General features: G+C 36.3%; 2 protein-coding genes across 2 annotated transcripts; both read right to left on the minus strand.

Moving 5' to 3' along the window:
• Positions 1-228: 228 nt before the first annotated feature.
• On the minus strand, positions 229-9,866 carry map9 (microtubule-associated protein 9). Its single transcript, XM_042485801.2, has 13 exons — positions 9,516-9,866; positions 9,319-9,409; positions 7,539-8,066; positions 7,268-7,434; positions 5,567-5,675; positions 5,408-5,475; positions 5,256-5,317; positions 4,985-5,147; positions 3,221-3,307; positions 2,974-3,135; positions 2,753-2,898; positions 1,955-2,090; positions 229-1,479 (listed from the first exon to the last, which is right to left on the minus strand). The coding sequence occupies exons 1-13, from the start codon at positions 9,579-9,581 to the stop codon at positions 1,360-1,362; spliced, it is 1,905 nt and encodes a 634-aa protein (XP_042341735.2). The 5' UTR covers positions 9,582-9,866; the 3' UTR covers positions 229-1,359.
• A 1,354-nt stretch (positions 9,867-11,220) lies between these two features.
• Positions 11,221-22,103, minus strand: smim14 (small integral membrane protein 14). The gene is made up of 5 exons (XM_042485287.2): positions 21,947-22,103; positions 20,015-20,111; positions 19,053-19,101; positions 18,775-18,929; positions 11,221-14,769 (listed from the first exon to the last, which is right to left on the minus strand). Exons 2-5 carry the CDS (start codon positions 20,087-20,089, stop codon positions 14,731-14,733), a joined length of 318 nt encoding a protein of 105 aa, XP_042341221.1. The 5' UTR covers positions 20,090-20,111; positions 21,947-22,103; the 3' UTR covers positions 11,221-14,730.
• Between the last annotated feature and the right edge of the window lie 1,343 nt (positions 22,104-23,446).

The following is a 23,446-nucleotide window of genomic DNA, read 5'->3' on the forward strand; positions in this document are numbered from 1 at the left end:
TGCTGATTATTAACTTGATGAACTGATTATTTTATTTTTAGAATTCAAAATTCTGATTATATTATTGCAAGTACTCTAAAAGAATACAAATATTTAAATTGTTAGATGCAGCAAATCCTCACATTTGTGAAGCTGTAATCACAGAATATTTTTGCATGAAAAATCACTTAAACGACTTTCAGAATATAGTGCCCAATGCCCATATAAATAACAGCAACAAATGGGGTCTTTGTAGCTTCCTTGGTATTTATTTTAGAGAGGGAACTGCAGCACTTACATATTTTAAGAAACATTTCAGTTTGCATTGTCACAGGTAATGGGATCTGAACATTTCCCAGCCTTGTGGGAGTCTTTTATTGGATAATAGCGTAGGAGCAGACCTAACAGCAGGCCATAAACAAATTCCTTAGCAGCACTCAGTCATTATGACAATTAGATTTTACTGTCTGAATTGTAAATCCAAAATGCAGTCAGTGACCCCACCCCATTCCCAACAGGACTCTCCATAATACAATAGCTGACACATCTAAGTTTTATTTAATTACTTTATTTTTTTAACTACAATTACCACCCAGCTGTTTTATTCTAAAAAATAATATTTAATATAATATTTTTTCTAAAAATTTGCATTATTATTCATTTATTGTCCCCATGCTTCACACACATACAATCATACATACACACAACAAGTATACAATATTTAACAAATATTCCAAAATTGAATTGGTGCTCCAAGATTTTTATTTTTTGCACCGATAAATACTATTAATAAAGTTTGTTGTTTTGTTGCTTCACTTAAGACATTCTTTGAGACTTTGTTTGTTGTTGAAATGTTAAAGTAGATGTTTTGGATCATATTAAAAAAATGCAATTAATGTGACAAAAATAAAAAAAAAGAGACATGCAAAATGACCAGCATTTTTAAATCAGAACAAAATAAATTCACCAATTCAATCACATCTAACATAAAATACCTCTAAGTGTTACACAGATGAGCTTCTAAGGTTGTGTGATGTTTTGAAGCCTCGTGATCTAAAGACAAAACAAACTTGATGTGGAACTCAACTACAGTTCAACAGCTAACAATAAAGGGAATCTGCAAACCAATTATATGAAACATTTATGTTAATATTTCTTATTGCCTATATTCTTATTTCCAACTTTCTAAATATACTACAACATCTCATTAAAAAAACATACAAAAATAGAGCTCCTGGCTAATAAAAACCCAAACAAAAATATAAAAAATAAAAACTGCTGTCAATTATGCTTGAAACACAACATAGACTACAAAACATACAGCTTAAAATGTAACATAGGACCCACAAAGGTCTGAAGGATTGTATGCAACATTTTATGTCACTTTCCATATGGTATTGTTTTATTGGGAGGGCTCCATGGAGGTGGTGGACTGTCTCTGAGTATCGCTTGTATTCGTCTTTCTTCTTTTTGCCTTTTTTGTTCCAGATCTTTTCGTACCTGTTGGGGCAAAAAGAAAAATCTGAAATATTCCAGATGACTTCAATATAAACATTTCCTTGAGCCCTGGCAGACAGAGCTGCGCTGTCAGGAGAGGCAGACCAGGCAAATGTTTAGGGCTCCCACAAACAACTTTCCCACATTACCACTCATAGCGGCACATTTGAAATTACATTTATAAACCTCCTTAAATCATAATGGCACAATGCAGTGTGCCACCACTGCACAAAAAAAAAAAAAACAAACAAAAAAAACTAAGTGGGGCCCCATGTAGCTCCTGTATGACAGCTGGATACCATTAGGACAGGGCCTCGATGGCCTTCTTTGATTGGGGACCCCGAAGTCTAGGATCGCCACTGCTAGCACATTTTAAAAAAACTGTCAGCGTCATGGAGGAAATCCCCCCCAAGAGACGCCCAAAAACAAATATAGAGCCACCACCTTTGATGCCATTAATTTTTATACTACTACTCACCAGCCAGTTTTCGTACGTCTCTAAAGCCATTTTATCCCTCTCTTCTTTCATGTAGCGTTCTTCTTCTGCTTTATTTCTGATTTCTTCCCGCTGCACTGAGGCTTTTTCATGGAGAACACCTGTCTTCTTCTCATGCCTTAAACATTTTAAGAAAAAAAAACAACAGTAACAAAAGTGTAAATGAATGAAATAGGGCTAATTATCAAGCTTTGACTGCCATCTAGTGGTTGATTATATTCACACCCAAGTAGGTTTGAGTATGATGGGACAGTACTAATAGGTTATAAGTGCACCAAACTGCTAATCTATGCAATGACATTGAAGTTAATAATAAATAAATAAGTAGATAACTAAATATATAAGCCTGTGCTGTGAGCTGCTAAAAAAAATGTGGACAGGGGAAATAAAAATCGCCTGAAAAAAAGTATTCCATTAAATTTTAAATAAAATAAAATAAAATAAATAAAACCTATTTATTTATTTATTAAATTATACTTACTTTCTTACTTATACATTTATATTAACATTCAGTTACATATTTATTTCCTCTTTTTTTATTTCAGGATTTATATCACAGCCATATAGATACTTATGTATTTATTTATTAATGCTGACCTAAATGTCATTTACATTACATTTACACAATCTTAGCCTCGTAATTCTAACCCCTAAATGACACTTCACTTTCTTCTGTCAACATTCTATTAGAGGTCATTGCAGGTAATATTTCAAGCCTGCTTTAAAAATCTATAGATATATAGATAAAAATCTATAGATAAAAAAGTCATTTACACCCACCAGTCAGAAAAAGCAGTTTTGCTGTCTCTCTTTCTTTCTTCTTCCTTTTCTTGTTGTCTAACCTGAAGTTTACGTTCAGCTTCTTTTTGTTTTCTGTGCTTTTCTTTGAGCAGATGGTCATGCTCACGTTTCCATTTTTCAAACACCTGTAACGTTTATAACATCACTGATTATCTTCTCACACTGTTACAAACTTATTACAAACAAATCAATCAACATACCTGGCTGGCGGCTTGCTTTTTTTCCTCCTTTTCTTCAGTTGCTCTTTGCTCTTTTCTGATCAAATCTTGCTTTTCTTTGGCTTTTGCTTTGAGACTTTCTGCTTTCTTTTCCTTCCAAGCCTCGTATGAAGCAACAGCATCCTCCTTTTTGGCCTCTTCTTGCTTTTGAAAGATGCATATATGATGTTTTTTCTTTAGATGGTTCTACAACAGTGCAGTATTTCCAATTTACAAATAGACTAATCACCTTTTTCTTTCTTTCTTTGAGCATTTCCTCTTTCTTCTTAAGCTGCATGTTCTCTTTTGACTTTTCCTTTTTCTTTTGAAGCCATTCCTGTCAGGAGGACACGTTAGTAAGTAGGGGTTTTAGTTGACACAGAATGCGCCGTAGATGCCCTGATGCCCTCTACTGACAGGTAAATAATCAGAGTGTAAAACACACATCTTTGTTTTCCAGGTGCTGCGTTGAAAAAAAAACAAACAAACTCCATCTAATCTTTAGGTGCTCTTTGGCACATGTTATGCGCTTTCCTTTTTTGGATAATTTTGGCTGTGCCCATGCATATGGCAAACATTTTGGCAAGCTTGTGTATTTTTGTTTAACCTTGGAATACATTTTTTTCGATAAAATATGGCAATATTATACGATTGAATAATGGCCTACACAAGCTCCCCATTTTCACCACACTACTGTTACAATAGACCATGTTGTTATGGTTAGTAAATACCTGTCTCTCATTTTTTTTCTCCTTTTATTATACTGTTGTACTTAACTTTATTAGTCACATTTTTATGTAAATTGTTACCTATACATTTATTTTGTTGTCTGTTAATTTATTTTTGAGTTATTCATAATGTAAATTAGTGTTTTTGTACTGTCAATTTGTGACTGTGTTGTGGTATATTTAAAAAAAATAAAATAAAAAAGAACCCACCCAGGGGCTTCTACCGAGAATGCTCTTATATTCCAAGTTTCATCTAGAACCCACCCCAAGTCAAGTGAATCACATGGAAGGCAATGAACATATTATATTATCATTATAGTATCTCTTTGGTTTACCAATAGAAGTGGGAAATTTCTGCCGTTTCCAGCTGGTTTTCTTGACGATTTTGTGTTTTTCACTCTGCATGTGAAATTCCACTGCTTGGATTCCCATCATGATGAATGAAGAGTCATTTATTACATCATTTAACCAAAAAATAGATGTTATCAAATATTTTGAGATTTCACTAAGCAACATCAGAAAAAACTATCCATGAAATCCTACTTTTCATGTCTGAGCATTTTTAAGACTTTTGAAAGATACATTTAAGTCAATTTATTACCAATTAATGCCTTATTTTTTAGATTAAGGAATTAAATGCCTTTCAAGGCTTTTTAAAGATACAGCAAAAATGGTTCTTTGGATGAAAAGGGATCTTAATGAAACCTTTATTCTACCAAAGAACCCCTGAAGAACCCTTTCCTCATAGATGGTTCTTATGAAGCATATGGTCCCATGTAGAACCTAAGCCCTTCAGGAAGAGTCCTTTTGGAACCTTTCCTTCTAAGAGTGTACACTGATGCCTTCTACTGACATGTAAGTGCGCAGAAGACATCCTTATCTTTGTTTTCCAGATGCAGAGTAGATAAAACTGCCCTGGATTTCTTTTTCTGAAAGACTGGCAAGACTGTAAAACACTCCCCTAAATTTGTTTCTTACAGTATAGAAGGAAAAGTACATGTCAAGCCCAAATTGGCTCTTTAGGATCCATTCTTCTGTATCTGATACCTGACAACAATGTCTTTAAATCAAAGAATAACGTAGAAACAGAAAATGATAAATGGAGTGTTTAATAGTCTACTTGTAAGTATATTCTAGTATCTTATATACTTGTATACTAAGATGGAGCTCCTCTGGATAGTGCTGTGCAGAACGGCACGTACTTCATATAGTCTTTACCCATAAAACCACAGAACACACGTTTTTAACTGCAGCAATGTGGACTCTTGGCTCATTCTCACACTGACCTGGTAAACTGCAGCTCTGAGTGAATCTGCCTCTTGAGGCTGAGACTCTTGTAGAGAAACTTTACGATCCAGAAGTTTGAGGCTTCCCAAATACTTTGATTCCACCTTCCTGGAGCACACACTCTGAGGTCTCTGAGTGGTCTTTGAGAGAGAACTTGATGTCCTAATTTGAAAAAAAAACAAACAAACAAAAAACCAAAAAAACTCTCAATTAAGTCCCATCTAAGAGGACATATATTTACATATTTGTTATTGTAGTTTGTTCACTAACCTGGTATCAAATGATTTTTCATCAGCATGAGAGTGTTGTTGTGAGTGATCTCCAGAGTCCACCTGAAAGAAGACAGTTAAGACAGTTACTGCCACTAAGAATAAACAGAGCACATCCAACATGACAGTCACACCTAAAAATGAGTGACTTACATTAAAGTCCTCAAATGATGTGGAGTACTTCCTCTCCTGCTCTTTGCTGTCATCAGAAAAAAAGCCATCTAAAACAACAAATTAAATATCAAGAGGATTAATGAGCTAAAAAATACCATTAAACAGTAAGGTTATGGTGCTGAGGATGCTGATTATGACCTCTGGATCCAGAATCAACCGTGGACTTGGTGGAAAGCTGTGACTGCTCACTCTTGCTCCAGGAGGATTTGCTGGGGCTGAATGAAACTGTGTGGTCTCCTTCTGTCCACTACAGTATAATAACATAAAAAAGACAGGCTCCAATTAGAAGATGTTTCAACTTAAAGGCACAGTTCATTCCAAAATCAAAAATACATATTACCTGTTGGGCTATTTATCAATCTAGATTGTTTTGCTGTGAATTACAGAGTGTTGGAGATATCGGCCATAGAGATGTCTACCTTCTCTCCAATATAATGTGACAACGGCACTCGGCTTGTGGTGCTCAAAGTGTCAAATGAAGATTGAAAAAAATGTCTGTTTATAGAAACCATGACCCGGTTACTCAAGATAATCGACAGACCTTGTTGTGAGCATGTAGAAACTTTTTTTTTCTACCAAACTACACCCACCAGCTGTATCACTGTGCAAAAGGAAATGTGCATCTACTGATACAAAAGAGGCTTGAGCGTGTGACTGCACAAGATGCAAACAGTGAAGTCCAGTTAAAGTCAAATCAGTGATTTCTTCTAAACACATTAGAAATGCTACACTTTTTGAAAACCTGAAAAGTCTGTTATCTATAGGCTACAGCACTGCACTGTGGAGTTTAACTGTCTTTTCACTGATTTTGTGTGCTGGATGTTTTTGACAGGCCTGACATCATGGCTCCATGACACAATGAAGCCTTCCTTACGATAACCCTCCTCTACTATGTCAGCTGAAATTTAAGTGCATAGCATCAGAGTTATCTCTTCATCCCATGGGTAAGTGACGATTTTGCTACGTTAAACAAGCTCCTTTGACTCTTTTAGCATAATAATTACATGATTAAACAACTCTGTTAAATGTCAGGATCATCTAAACACAAGCCGTCATAAGGTACCTTTCAGTCTTTGATCCTGAGGTTACTGATCACTGCTGTGGAGGTGAGCATTGTGCTAACGTTAGCTGCTGAACAATGGGCTGTTGCTGCGCAGTGTTTCATTCTTCCACTTAGGGTGTGTGTATGATTTGTGCTACTGAGTTAGTCGTTAATGTGGCTCTTTAGCTTCGCAGTGGTTCATTCTTTGTTTCCTCTCTTTCAGCAGACACCTTCAGCATTTCAGAGCTGAGAATACTGCTTATTTTTTTATGAATATAAAACCTTACTTTATATATTTGTTGAGGTATAAGGTAAGCTAGCTCATTAGCAGTAGATGCACACTTCCTTCTTTGCGTTGACACGGTCAACGGGTGTCTGTCTCAATTGGCACCCTTTAGCTAGCTAACATGACAGCTAGGGTGAGGAGGTTGGCATTAATGTCACAAGCATGAGAAACATTTCCTGCATGAAACTGCTCACAAAGTCTGTAGATTATATTGAGTAACTGGATAATAAATTCTGGAAAAAGACATTGCTGTTGAGTTTTTCATATGTATTTTCTTTTTTGTCATTTTGAGCACTACAAGCCGAGTACCATCTACTTCCATAATATCGGAGAGAAGGCAGACATCTCTACAGCTGATATCTCCAACACTGCAACTCACACCAAAATACAGTAATACAGATTGATAAATAGCACTACAGGTAAGAGAAAAAAATAGGATTTTTTTAATTTGGGGGTATACTGTCCCTTTAAAATACTGAATGACCAATCAGCAAGACATGTGGCTGCTTACAGCAATGCTGCTGGACATGTCAGTGGAGAGCGGGATTGATGCAGAAGAAGTTTGTGTCCTGCTGAGATCCTGAGATTCAGCATCTTCTGCTATCTTCTCCACAGCCTGAATGCTCAACCCAAGAGTCCTCTGCCTCGGTTTAGGCCTGGGTGGCTCCCTATCAGTATCTGAATAATGTTGGAAATATAAATTAAAAAATATGCAGGCCAATCTGGAAAAGTAACATGTAGTGTGCCCTGTGTGACTTAAACATGACACAGTGTGAACAGACCTGCTGAGGATATGCGTTTGAGGTCAGCTGCTGATAACTGAGGAGTCTGGGATCTTTCTTCCAAAACAGAGCTGCTCTTCTCCTCTGGGTCTGGAGTCTCTGTCACACTGTTGTCAGATGGTAAGGGCAGAGGCATGTCCATCAGAGTGTCACCCGATGTTTGGTATGACAGAGATTTACTTGAGCTCTCTCTCGTGATTTGAGGATCGTTAAACTCCATATTACTGCTTTTCAATCGTATGTGATCTTCACTGGCGTTTGTGGAGCGCTGCGAGGAAAATGAGTCATTATAGTTATCGTGTTGCCCGGTGGAAGAGTCTGGCGGCTCGTTTTCACGTGACTCTAATGCTGTTGTGTCTTCAGAGGGAGAGCTGATTCTTTGGGTTTTCAGAAATGAAACTTTCTTCGTCCTACCACGTTTGCCTTCGTCATCGGAAATTTCAAAGTCGTTGTTTTTGGATTTACTCCTCCCAGTCTTAAGTGCACTAGCCTTCTTTTTTCTTGATTTGAGGAGTTCATTCAAAAAATCTGCAAAAACACAGAAAATGACAAGTAAATAACAAGACAGGACCTACCATTAAACCACATATTAAGTTGACAAAACAATCTAAACTAAAGGTCCAATTTCAACTGCATCTTAGTATCCCTTCCTGAGTGGATGGCTGCTGGCCAGTGGTGCAAGAAAAAATCTGATGTTTTACTTTACTAAAAATGTCAACAGTACAGTGTAGAAATATGTAAAAAGTAAAAGTCGCGCATTTAAAATCTTACTCAAGTAAAAGTAGACAAGTATTATCATTAAAATATACTTTAAGTACCAAAAGTAAAAGTACTTATTATGCAGAGCAGCACATTTCAGAACAAAATCTATTTTATTACTGAATTCTAATCAGTGATGACTTTAACCCTTTGAAACCTGGAGTGACATCACTTTTCTTGTGCTGCTTTCAGAGGCCTTTCAAGTGTTTCAAAATTGAAACCCGGAGTAAATTGGTGATATTTCTTTCGAAAGAATTGTGCCACAAAATTGCAAGAAACTTGTAGATTCAGATTTTTTTTAAATGCTAGGGAAAATGTCTTTGGAAAAATTACATATCTCAAATTATGTTACAGATTTAATATAATTTTAAGCACTTTTCCCCAAGTCTTGCTTGACTTGCTTTAATTGTACTGCCTCTTCCTGTCTTTTTATTTTAATAACTAATTTTTAAGGTTATTTTCTTGTACTTTTCCTCTTGTTTTTAAGGGTTGACTTATAATGATTATACACTAGATTATTTATATTTTGTAGGCCTACTACTTATCTTAAAGTAACAAGTAACAAAAACTTTCTAATAAATGTAGCCTAATGGAGTAAAGAGTACAATATTGGTCTCAAAATGTAGTAGAGTAGAAATATGAAGTAGCACAGAATGGAAAAACTTATTCCATATGTCATTCAAGAAGTGAACACAGAATAATTGTAATAGGGAAACCCATTATTTTAAAAAAGTGCTCTCTGTTATTATTTCTATTTCTATTACTTATTGTTCTTACCTGCCTCTTTGCACTGATGTATGTTGTATATTTTACACTTGTGTGTTTTTAATGTTGTATTGTTTTATGTGTTTGTATGTATCTTTACTGTGTCTGAGTGAAGCCAAAGACAAATGTGGGCAATAAAGTCTCTTAAATTTGAATAAATGTAGCATTAGTTACTTTCCCACACTGGCTAACATCATCTTGAGGATCTCGCGCACAACACAGTCATATTCATGTATTTCAGTGCTCTGCTTCTTACCATCTTCATCTTCATTGAAATCATCTGAGTAGGAGTATCGGTCTGTTTGTGTTTTGCTCGCCCTGGCGGAGACAGCAGCCTGGAGTTCATCCTAAAACCACATCATTTCAGGTTTACACGACACTTTGTGTATTAAACTTAACTCCCTATTTTCTCATTTGAAATGACATCCAAACTGCGTAAAATAAAGTGTTTACCTGAAATGTTGTTCTTCTCGATGTTTTCGGACTTTTTGTGTGAGCCAGGAACTGCTGAGTTGTCATTTTGCAAACTATATTTAGTAACTCTAACAGTTTCCTCTGGTTTCGTTCACTGAGATTAGCATGCTAGCTGCTGTTTGCCACTTCACTGTAGCATTTAGCTAACTGCAAAGCTTCCCATGCTAAAGTTATAGCTATATTAGCGTTATGCTGCGTTTAGTTGCACAAATGACTGATGTTTATTTCAATACATACCATACATATATACCATATACATGTAAACGATAAAGGTATACTGTCATATAGCTAACGTTAGCTACAGTGGGCTAACCGACTTGTTGACGGTAACCCTGGGAAACAGTTCCGTTTCACTACTGCGCATGCTCAGAAGATTTCTCAAAACAACCCCCCACTGAAAAAGTTCAGAATAAAATAAAAACAAAAACATATACAAATCTAAAGTGTTAAATACGAAGGTGACATTTTCTATATTACCTCTCTGACCTACTCAAATATCACAATTAAATAATAGTAAAATTACAAAAATCCCATTGAAAAATGTGTGGCCTTTGTGTGTGTGTGTGTGTGTGTGTGTGTGTGTGTGTGTGTGTGTGTGTGTGTGTGTGTGTGTGTGTGTGTGTGTGTGTGTGTGTGTGTGTGTGCGCGCGTGCGTATAAAAGTGATCACTACGAATCAAAATCACTAAAATCCAATATGCAAAGGCGTGTTCGGAGCGCACTTTGGTGTTACAGTGGAGTCACTGCGTCACATCATGAGAAATGAAAAGAAAATCATGCTTCTATTTAAATATTTGACAGAAAAAGCATCAATATCTAAGAAGAAGAATTGTGTCCTGCCTGTCCGCTATTGAGAAAGTAGGCTCAGTGCATCTCATTGGTGGAGCATAAAGCAAAACCTATATTTCTTTAAAGCTGGATGATATTTTAGAGCAACAATGACATTTTGTTGTTTAACATGATTTGGGAAAAGTTTATTGATACTGCTAATATCAATAAAGAATTTCTCATTATTATGGAAGACGGGCATCTAAAAATATCTGGCAAAGCTTGGAAGCAGAGCTGTAAAAACACCATCACAGTTGTACAGTGATACATCAGTGTTTGAAACATAAGTTTTCATGTTTTCCATTTTTGCAATCAAGTTTTTCTAAGATTATGGAAGTGTCAGCAGTTATCAGCAAAATGCACTCAAGTATCAAGTTTTTTTAAAAAAATTGAATTCTAATCAGTGTTTCGTTATTATATAATGCATTAATGGATTGCTATTATGCAGTTATATATAAGCAGCATTTAAATGTCATAATTGAGCAAGTAATTATTAAGAGCATTAAGAGAGCATCATGTTTTTTTAGGATCAACGAATGTTTGAGTTTAAAATCTTCACGTTGTAAATAAACGTTTAACTCTTTTTGTATAATTTCCTACAAATGTAGCAGAGTGAATGTATGAAAAAAGCTTAAAATAGCAAAACATTTTCCTAAGAAAATGCTTTTAGTTGCATAATACCATTTGTTATGTATTTATATTACTTTGTTGTAATTATGGACTGGGAAAATACAAAGTATTACAGGTAATTGTGTTAAAAGTCAGAAAATAAAATATTTAATTGACAGCACTATATAGTTTATATCTGGCTTAGTGAATGCAGGAATATAAAAACTAATGACAAAACAGTCAGGCAGTAAGACTGATTTTTTTTTATTTTTTGTTTTGTTATAGGAAAAGTGCATAGTTGAAGCCCTTTTTCTCTTAGACAGAAACAGTGTAAATCAAGGTCTCTGTGGTACCACATCATCCACTTGTTCATCTCAACAATCCAGTATGGCTTTCCCTTTAATTATACACAACTTCTTAACTTTTTCCTTCCTCAGATCTCCTCTGTGCCATCTTCCAAGCAAGTTTGGAAAGATGTAAAGACATTTAGAGGACTTTTGCTGATTCAGTAATAAAGAGTAGCCATTGAAGACTGTTGTGATGATCATATCCAAGTTCTTAACTGTTACACCACGTATTCAAGAAAGACACTTCAATTTAAAGACTCATCCATGTAACGTCTGATATCACAAGCACCCTGGAACATAATCCAGGGCCCAGACACAAAATAGCCATGTTACCATGACAGGGGCACGACAAAGATACAGTCAGTGACTAGAAAAACAGAAAACTCTCTATCATGTACCACAATCCTATAGCCAACGACAGACATTAAAAAAAGATACCACTCATTATAATGTTCAGTTTTTCTTGAGATTGTATCAAAGGATCGACTCTCTTCAGTAACTCTGAGGCTGTGGTTTGCGGTGAAGTTGTGTCATTTACATACATGTTATGGAACAAAACAACATTCACTTTATATTGTTCTGAGGTTTCCATTTTTCTGTTCACTAATTTCCTTTCAACTTTTTCATCAAGCGGATAAACCTTCTATAAAATCCTTTAGATGTAAGATTCGTCATGTATAAAACAGAGCTCTGGACCAAGAGTAATCAACAAGAAAATGACCCGGATGAGAAAAAACGGGAAAGAAGACTTCCGCTGCAGATCCGTCTCTCGTCTTCTTATCTCAAAGTAAAAATGAGCTCAAATATTGCTGTTTTTTTTCACAAGACGTTTGTCTCTGAATTACCACTAAGACCAGAACTTTAAAGTTACATTGGCACTGTTTGATATTGCACCTTTTCCACTGACATATTATCATATAGAAGCTGTGCAGTAGAAACTTTGGATTTACTCCCATAAATGCTGCTGAAGATCACTAAGATCATGAACAACCCGCCTTCATTCATAAACGACAACAAAAGTGCTAATAAAATATGATTATCTGCTACTATTACGTCAGAGTACAATTATCTTTTAACTACTAAACAATTACAGTACAAGGAATCATTTTGATATGAATAAAATGTTTGTGCTGAGTATATTGTTTTACAATGACCACATTTAACCACTGTCTGTGCACCTGTAACCCAGTTCATTTAAACTTTGTGAAATGAAATGTGAGCTTTTAACTGTCAAATCTAAGCTTCTTCAACAGACCCGTCACTGCCGTCTCAATCACTTCTACTACAAACCAACAGTTACTTAAAGGGACAGACGTGTTCTTGGAAATACAGTTCATACAACAGACCGGACTATTTGCTGGAATATGTCATCTACTAGAGGTCTGGATGTAAACAACAGGAAAAAAAATTTACTGCTTTAAAAAAATCAATATGCCACGTTACTGTAATCCTCATAGAGTGCTGCAGAAATTAGTCCTAAAACCCAGAAATTAGTTAGCGTTTTAGCCCTCCCGGTTCTCTCGTTTTGAGGTCAATGGATTTTTTTGGTTAGAAATAAGGTCTGTTGTTAACACAAGCTTAGGAGACTCTCAGTTTTTTGTTCTGCAACATAAAATGCATCTGCACACACCCCACTCCTGAATTTTGAAGCTTTTATGTGTCTTTAAAAAAAAGGCAATTCCTCACAAGTGGCTAAATGAGACTGCAGAGTGTCACAAGCCTCACTTCTGAGGATTTCATTTACGCTTTAAAAATCATGAAAGTGGTTTTTATTTGTGAAGATTATCGTGCTGGAAAAAAAAAACATCGAACAAGTATTATAAACTTTTGTTTGTCACAGAGTAGGGGTGTAACGATGAATTGATGTGGACCAACACTGATTCAATGTTCAACAATGCAAAGTGAAACAAAAAGTTCACGAAAGCACGCACATCGACATGACAAAAAAAATAGGTAATACAAGAGTAAAAAATCCAAAATCCACACAAGGATTATGCAATAAATATTTAATACAATTACCATCCAGGGGACGTTTCTAGCTACATGTTCTTCATCAGACAAGTTAACGATGCACACACCATTAAATACTTCCTATAAAATGTGACAGGGAAGGAAGTATTTGAAGTTGTGTTAACTTGTCTGATGAAAAGCATTTAGCTCAAAATGTTACCTCAGGAGTGTTTGTATTAAATATTTATCAGAGCATAATCTAGTGTTTGTTTTTTCTGCAATAGTATAAAGTGAAAATATTGATACATATTGTCATTCTTGAGATACGCCTTTACTTTGAAATTCCCATGGCACGGCTGCAAACTCATTTTTTCGTCTGAACAAAACTTAGTCCTTAACGTTCAAACAGTGCTAGCAGCAAGGCGAAGAAAAAGATGATGAAGACATTTACTGATATCGTCTCATATCAATCACAGGCCTCTGAATTGAATTGAACTCAAAACTTTGTGATATCAGCAAATATGAAATTATTGATTTACTCCCCTATCCCTTATTTTCTGCCATAATCCAAAGAAAAAATCCCACTGGATTTCTGACGAGAGAACCAGTGTGACGCTAACTTCCGTGTCGACCTACAAATTAAACTTCATCCCTACAGCACTCTATTCAGAATTTAGTTTTTCCATATAAATGTATTATATTTAATCGTTCTGCTGGTTAAAATATGCTATCAAAACATTACATGATATGACATCATAACTGGCACTGTTTAGAGATGTAAATGTATAGTGGAAAGACAGGAATGTTTCAGAGAAAAAACGCCACCCGAGATCACTCAGTAAGAACTGTTTAACCCCCTCCTCCCTCCCATGTGACACATTCCTTCATTTTAGTTCACATCTGATTTTTTGCACATCAGTCAGCACCAGATGGGCGGGTGACTAAGAGCAATGCCCTGCCTTCAGATTAAAGGCGTCGTGACTCTCACATAGAGCCCAGCTGATATAACCACATGCTGGTATTATCGGCCAGTATTGTCAGTCAAACGGACTTGTATGTATCTGCAGATAAAAGAAACAATATTTTTAGTACTTATGTCTCTTAAATTTAAGTTTGGCTTGTGACAAAATTGTGTTTTTATGTATTGTTATTTAAATTTCCTAGACAGTCCCTGATCAAAGGTTCTTCTCACCAGTGTGTGCCCAAACTGTTTATGCTGTATGTCTATGTAAAAACATTAGCATTTTCACGTTTCACATCGATATTGGCCTCATCAGTTCGGTATCAGCTGGGCTCTAGCAAAAGCAATCAAAGACAGATCTACCCCAAAAACACAATGACATTAAAATAAGAAAAAAAGCAAAAGATATGTGAATGATGGGGAGATGGTGCTGTCCAGGTCACAGTCCCTAACTGCAGCTCCAGTCAGAGCAGGTGGGTGCGTGCCGGTACCCTCCGCTGTTAGTCAACAGGTGGTGCTGGAGGCTCTCTGCCATCCCTCTGCGACCCAAAACAAGAAAAGAAAAGTCTTAACAATAGGGAAAAAAACAGTGTTGATGCCATCCTGAAACCAGCACCGTGATTATGCCTTTATTCACCTTATAGTTTGGCTTTTAATTAAACTTTAACGATCAATGTGTTAACTATTTATTATTCATTTTAGTCTGTTTTATTGTTTTACTAGATGGTATATTGTTTTACTATTTTTAACATTTTAATCTATTATTTGTGCTATTATCCTTTCTTTTACCTTTTATCTACTATTTAGAGTGTTTTATTTATTTATTTACTTATTATTAATATTATATTTATTTAGTAGTTTTTATCTTTGGGTTTTATCCTGCCTCTGGTGTTTCTTCACTTACGGTAGAGCGACTTCAGGTCCTGGTTATAATGAATACTCTTATTTCTTTAATTAATTACAAAGTCTTGCTTTCTTTACCCATGTACCCAGGTACTAGTTTTGCTTGTATGAAAAGTGCTGACTGATTGAATAAAAAAAAGTTTTGACACACATGTGAAAATGTTGAAGTATTTGAAGTATTTGTGTACACACAGAGCCGAGGCTGTGTCACATTCAAACACAGCTCTGGTTCACATCACATGAGAAACATTTAGTTTCTGCTTCCTTTCTTAGAGAAATACGTGCTGATATACACGCTTTACATATATTGACCTAGCCACCGAAACATAGCAGATGTATGGAAGACTTCTGCATTTGGTTAGAGTGTTGCTTCCTGTAACCTGACAAGCATAGAAAAACAACCTTAGAATTACTTGTGGTTTTATGCTTCTACCAGCAAGTCAAGTTTCAGTTTACATCCATGTCTGTCCAGATTCATATAGTACACATGAGGACTTTAATTTAATAAAAGGTATTAGGTGTAATTTTTGGCAAAATGGAAGTTATCCTTATATTGATTTGTATGATTCCAGTGAATCATTTTCAATGAGAAACATGCTGCTTAGACACATATAGCAAAGGAGTAAAGTATCTGACCAAACATCTCCGCTTCTGTTACTGAGTAATGACATTGAGTAATGGCAAGAAAAGAGTTTCAGCAGAACATTATGATGTCACAGTGAAGCTTACCTTTGCTATTTCGGTTATAATTTGGTTAGATAATGTCATCACTTTGTCTTAATAGAGATTTGTGTGAAATCTTGTCATAATTAGTGTAGAAATGTGCTTTATGAGGTCACAGTGACCTCAGACCAACAAAGTCTATTAAGTTTATCCTTGCGTCAAAGTGGACACTTGTGTCAATTTTAAAAAAAATCCTTTCTGAGATATTAACTTCACAAGAATGGGATGAACAACCCCCAAAACACAATGCCTCCGGTCACAGCTGATAGAGAAATAAAACAGTTCTTGAACAGATTGGTCTGTGATCAATTAAAAAATACACTCTGTCCTTCAAAACTAGGCCTGTCCTCACTATTACACAGTCAAACAAACCAAAAAAATGTTGACACACTAATGTAGCAGATGCACGTCAAATTTCTTAAATTACATATAAACAAAATTTCCTTTTTATGGAAGACAATTTGACACATTAGAGTGAAAGCACAGGCTTACATAACAGAATTAATGACGGCTGAATTCCATTTAGTTCATTCAGTTTCAGGGTCCTGATAGTGTTCATGCACCCTCACTAACACAACGATACAACAGCAATAACATTAACTAAAAACTGGAAAAATTTACCTCAGTTATTTGTGGCTGTGACTGGACATTTGACCCATAAATAACTAACATAAACCATAAATAACACATCAAATACATAACTGAGTTCCCACAGATTTTCATCGACAACATCTAAAACTTTTCCATAACTTTTCATGGACTGAAATTTCCATTTTGGAAAAGGATGTACTTCACTGTGTCTGGCCCTGTTACAGCGCTACACACACACACACACAGACACACAGACACACAGACACACACACACACACAGACACACAGACACACAGACACACAGACACACACACACACACACACACACACAGAGGAGAGTCTCACTTCCCATAACAAATGCAGCTAAAGAGGACGGAGGCTTGGTTGGTGTTAGTCATGGTGAATGACAACTAAGCCAGATTTCCATGCGTATCAAGCCACAAATAAGTTGTTTAATGTGCTTTACTTGACTTGATTGCACATCATTTGATATGACTAATGTGCAACACAATGTTGATGCCCAAACAGTGTATCTTGCATCCCTAGGTCAATGCATATTAGAGCTACTTGCTACGTGTCAACAGCTAACTTACAGAAAATAATTTTGCTGTTATGTTACATGATGTGGACGATTATCCCCGAAAGATTGTTGAAACAATTGATTTCATTATAGACAAGAAAAACTCTTAATTTGTGTACTAATTGCATGACTTTTCCAGGTCTGGAAAATGAGATTGTGGAATTCCATGATTTTTCAAGGTTTTCTATGACTGTGGGAACCCTGACATTTTGTAAAAATAAAATATATGACCCAGGATCTTTATTTGACAATAACATGAACAATGGGTCCTGCTCAGCTCTCCATCATACTTTGATGAACCAAGTGTGTGGTCACAAAGTGAGTGAGGTATATGCTGTTTGTAAAAATTGTTTTCCTTGTATGTTATTTTTCTTATATTTCTCGGTCTTTCAGCTTTGAAAACAAAGGAGCAAATAATTTTGAAAGGCCTTATAACTAGCATGAGACAAATAAAGAACCACTGAAATGGAGCACAATGAAGGGTCATTTTCAGTATCTTAAAGATACACTGCTGGAATTTCCCGAAAACTAATTGGATAAACTCATACAGAAGTTATCCCTCGCAAACAACACTGGAGGGGTGTGGCAGTGATATTTTTCTGCTCTATGCTTGATTTTTTTTAATGATGTCACAATGCTAAATCAAACTATTGCATTAGTAACAAGAAATATGACAATGTGATTAACATTTTTTAAAAACAAACTAAAGCAGCGACTACTTTCTGACAGGCCGTGTGAAATTTACTGCCAAGTCGAGCGTCGGCAGCACGAAGGAGATTAAATTTCAGTGGAGGTGGAAAAAGCAGAGTAGCACACACTGTTTGTTTACTAGAAAGTTTGTGTGTTTTCAAGGGGTGTGATGAGAGGAGACAAGGCAGAGTTAGTCTCTCAAGCAAACTGTGCCAAAATGGCAACATTTTGGAAATGAAGCTGTTAAAAAAGAGGTGTTGTTAAAGAGGTGTAACCAACTGCGAGTAACACGGCACACCGTTTTGAGATTAGCTTATTCGACACCTTGTTTTTATTTGCCGCCATTCCTATTGCTTGCTTTGAAAGTACCACAGTGGATGAGCAGCTGAACTGAGGAATTATCTTCTCTTCTTATCTCATGATACCTCCTTATTATTTCACTGCAAGAACCAAAACAAGTTGGCAACTGACTGGAGGGAAATCACCAAAGAGCTGAGAGTTTCTGGCGTGGTAAATGACCGATCGCTATTGACAAGCTAGGCTACTTGCTGTTGCCTATAATATTTGTAATTTCCAGCATGCAAAATATCAAAATATAAAATGCGTGTTTTCTGTTTTAAAAAGTAACGATACAAACAAACGTAGGAAAAAAAGCAAGTAAGCTACTCATCCATCTTTTCAGTGGTTCTATATCCAGTGTGATCATAAGTGCACAGCTGATATTTACGAGGTTTGTTTACATAACATAGCAAAGGCAAGCATTTAATGGATTCAGTGTGGACCGATGTTTTGCGATGTGATGCCACAGCGTGGCCCTAAGTTAAGGGCATACTTAACTTGGTATACTAATCAGGTGTTCAATATCAAACCGGTTTGAAAATTTTAAAACCGACCCAATCCTGCTGCATAGTATACCTTTCAATACATTCACTTCTACGTATGTCTGATTATTTCTTGTCCATGTGGTACTTTTTGTCATAATAAAGAAGGCAGAGCAGTAGTGAAGCTATATTTGAAAACCCCTATGTTATGCAGGTGGAGTGTGATCTATACTGACATTGTGGGGTCCAGTAGGTTTGCCTGTGGGACGGGTACCCCTGAGACTGGATGGGCGAAACAGAAACAGGAGCAGAGCCAGCACCGCCCATCCCATGAGAACCATGGAGAGGGTCAGTTCACCTCCTCCGCCAACTGGCCCAGTAGGACCCGGCACTGAAAACAGAACACATTGGTGCACTTCACACATGTAATCGACACTAATGTCCCTGATTCCAGAACAGGATATGACACAATATAAAATAAAAGAAACAAGAGGTCTGATGTGGTCATACATACATTCCTGAGGGCAGTCTGTGTCTGTGCAGTAGGACTGAGATTGCCTGAGCTGAAATAGAAATTATACAAGGAAAAAGGTAGGTGTCATACAAGAGGGAAATCAAAAATATAAATAAGTAATTCATGCACACCATGACTTTAATGAATAACTTATTTGTTTTGTGATTACCTCTACACTGGTCTTACAAGAGAGAAAACACAGATAGTCTATAAACACTCTGTTAATAAAACTGACATAAACCTTAAGAGTTACATTAGGCCTATGAAACAAATGACCCACACGTCAATGTTCCCAACTGTACACATTCACAAGTGGATGATGCAAACCATCCGTGTCAGCTCCACCCACCTCCTAAAATATACTCTATGATCTGACTGGCAAATGCTGTGTAAATTCTTCAGTTATTTTGACAACACCCTTTCCTGCTGCATGCAAATCAGAAACCCCCAGGGGTGGGTTCAAGCTCTGAGCCAGCTGCAGCTCGCCACGCAAGCTACACCTGTACACAAAAAGCTAATTAGGACACCTGCAGACTGGAAAAAACATATTAACGACCTGTATTCCTTCTTTATCTCAATATGAATATTTTTTATTATGAAGAGCCGGAGAATATTCACAAGCAAAATGAAAAAATGGCAGCACCCAGTACAACAGAGTGAAACGCCTCCATGAGGCAGAACTGATAGGCTCTCAAGATAAACACTAAGCAGGAACCAGGATATGTTGGCTCCGTGTCAGCAGGCGGCTTTTCATTTTCTCCTCTTTGGCTGAGACTTACATTTACTTCCAAGTTGTGTCAAGCGTTAATCTCTTTGCTCCCTTCTCTCGACTTCAGCAGGTAGTATTTTTGCTTCACACAGCATACTTGGAATACTTTGACCTGCCCCTGCACTTCGACTGTCAGAGGTCTGCCACTTGAGATTTCAAGTGACGGTGAAGGATACTCAGTTCCAAGACTTACCAGGTTGATGAGGCGCCTCATAGCATACTCATGGGTGCAGATGCACTCACAAGGGTCAAAGCCTCCCTCTGCCATGTTTCAACAAAGGGTGTCCACCCTGGAACAGAGCAAAAGTACCGACTGTAGGACGTACATGAACAAGGGAGAGAAACCTAATGCTCCCTCTTGTCAGTGCTGTGCTCTATTGTTGTTTCACAGGAGACACACAGATTAGAGGGAGGAGACTGCTCAGCCAAGGACAGCAGCACACTCAGCTGCCGGCTATAATATCTCACTGCATGTTATCCAGCTTTGTGAGTGCTGTCACAGGTTCCTCTGCATTTGAGTTTTGGTACAACATGCCAAAATGCACCATATGCCCCCTGTAAAGTTTTTGAACACTATGTGAATGCATATTTGCCCTGCAGCGATGTACTTTATTGTAACAGTCTAACGCTTTAGAAACTCCATCAGCATCAGTTTTGGTGTGCTGCTTTCAGACACCTTTTAGGAGCATTTAAACCCCTGGAATTTGAGGAGATTGGTTTGGTTTCTAACGAAAACATGGAAAAAAAAAGGCAATGAGCAACTTGGCAAGAAAAGTCCAGCATATTGCAAAAAAAAAAAAAAAGTTAAAAAAAAAAGATTATAATAAGAAATTGGCTAAAAAAAACTGCAGTGGGAGATTATAAGTTATTATCACACAAATAAAAAAAAAGTCCAAAAACTACATTTATAATTCTCACAATTATATATTCAAAATTATGTTAGAGAGAAAAAAAAAGAAATATTTTAGTATGAAATATTTTTTGGCTTTTTTATACCTATGCATATGCATATGCATATGCATATATACATATACATATATATATATATATATATATATATATATATATATATATATAATTTTAAGCACTTTCTTGAACTCATTTTCTCTTATTTTCAGGTAATTCCCTTGTTATTTTATACTAATCAACATATATTGCTTTTGGGAGATCTTTTTTTTATAGTACAGTATGTTTAAGGTACAGTTTATGCAGAGCAGTACATTTTCCATTTGGAAATTAATTGTTTGTGTTACAAAGAATGTAATGTATGATTGAATGATTTTTTTTTTTTTTTTTTGCTTATTTTGTCTTGTTTTTGCAGAATTCTCATGTTTGTACAGTGTTTGTTTTGGCACCCCGGGTTGTCTGTTTGCACATTATGTTGACCACCTTGTTTGCACAGTTTAAGTATTAAATGAACCATGGGCACCAGAGAAATGAAATCTCATCCCTGCTGTGTACTTGAACATGGATCAGCTGACTTTAAAAGCTACTGAGTTTTGATTCAATGTTTCTACATAACCTTAGATAAACCTTTGGCTATTCTGTTCCACAGTTCCTTGATATTAATGGCCAATGTGAATGCCTGTAACAGTATAGTTGCAAAAAGCCAATACAGATTTGGTCTATACCACAATTAAGTGAAAACACAAACAAGTTTTCTATTTTTACAATATACTTATATGCTCAGAGAAGTAAAGATATCTGTACTGCACCACAAAATGATTAAACTTTTGACAATCGTGACTGTCATAGGATTCTAACTCTGCTGACTTACACAGCTAGCTTTTAACCAAGTTGTAATAGTTAGGTCAAAACAGGACGGCGTTATATTTTCCATGGGTGTCTTCCTGCATATTTCTTGAGTGAGTAACAAACGAATTCAAGCCAGTTTACATCGACCCTGTTGAAACACATTCAAGGACAGCTATCAGGACTTTTTGCTAACCAACCACTGAGTTTTACATCCACGTAGTACTGCTTTCGAGCTAATTTAGCTAACATTAGACTAGCTCGCTGCTAACCTAGCAAGAGAAAACCCACGGCACTGCCTCTTTTTTCACTGTTAATAATAAACATGGTTAGAGGGAGATGTGAAAGCAAACGGCATCGAAACACGACTTACTTGGTCTCCGAAGGGTTTTAAAAAGCGTTAGAAGTCTTCAGTCCAGGGCCCGGGCTGCACTGCTGCAGCACAGAGACCATTAAACTGCAGACATGTCAACCCACCGTCTGTGTTTTGTTTGGTGCACGTGAGACCAACCAGCTATTCTTCTCCACTGACATCCGGGAACTGCGGAGGTAGATTCACGAGAACGTCTCCTATTGGTTCAGAAATTTGATGGGCGGACCTTTAAGCCAATCGCGGGCAGAAACGATTCTGCCGTCTGGATAGTAAACAAACAAGTCTAGCTGCCTATCAACGCAGAGAGGCAGACAAGCCGAGCCACAACATCTGTACAGTTGTGTAACCAAACACACAGAAGTGGAATGTGACTCCTATACTTTTAAGTACAATACCTTAAAATTGTATTTGAGTGTTTACATTGACAGCTACTTTTTACTTCAACTCAAAAACAGAAGAATCAGAATAAGGTCCACTGCAAAGTTTTCACTTATAAGGGATTTGCCTTGGTGTTTGGTGCATAAAATAAACACATCAAAAGAAAGAATAAAGGCAAAGTACTGCAAAAGTCAGGAAATGGAAATAAGCAAGCCATAAAAAAATATGAAAAAAGATATGCTATTATTTAGACAAACCATGTTAAAGCTGTACAACATAACAGTTTTATAAGAAAGCTGTACCGTTTCGTACAGGGCGTGCAAAATCTGCAATCTGAAGAGGAAAATGTACTTTTACCCCACTACAGATATCTAGCAACTGTATTTACTTTACATTAAAAGTGCATACAATTTTACAAACAAAACGTCATGTCAAATCCAACAACAATAATAATTCAATGATATAATATATAATATGATATAATATGTAATTTCGTTTTTTAAATTTGGTTTTTAAAATGACCAATAAACCTACCTTCTATAAAAGTATAACAGTAAGAGTTGGCATTCTATGGCAATGTGAGTAAGATTTAAAATGCAAGACATTTGCAGATATTTTTCCAGGGGTCTTGCTATTTTGACCCTGGTTAAAGATCTAAGTACTTCTTTGACCACTGCCAAAAAATTAATAATAGATCAGTAAGATTGTTGAACGTTTATTGGAGCAACTTTACAATGAAGCACTTTGCTCATCAGCTGACTGATTTCTTCACTTTTTACACAACAGCCATAAAAACAATTTTCATTTCAAGTGTCTGTGGTGAAAACAGCTCAGCTGTCACAGAAAGAGTAGGAGATGAAAATGAGGCTGTAATACCACAGTTGAAGTGTCTGCACTGTAAATAGATACCAATTATTAGAGGTAATGACACTGAAAACCGATATTTGGAACCAATATGCATTCTCAATAAAAATTAAAATCTTTCTGTAGACGTTCATAATTTTGAATGTAACAAAATCCAACAAAAACTTTGTTTAAATGCCTCTGGCAAATGTTTAATAAAAACTGAGACTTTCAACATCATAAACAGCAAGTCCCCAGCAACTTTTATTTATAACACCA

The sequence above is a fragment of the Plectropomus leopardus genome, chromosome 3 (genome assembly GCF_026936395.1).
Source record: "Plectropomus leopardus strain MGB_pleo_1.0 chromosome 3, ASM2693639v1, whole genome shotgun sequence".
NCBI classification, from domain to species: Eukaryota; Metazoa; Chordata; class Actinopteri; order Perciformes; family Serranidae; genus Plectropomus; species Plectropomus leopardus.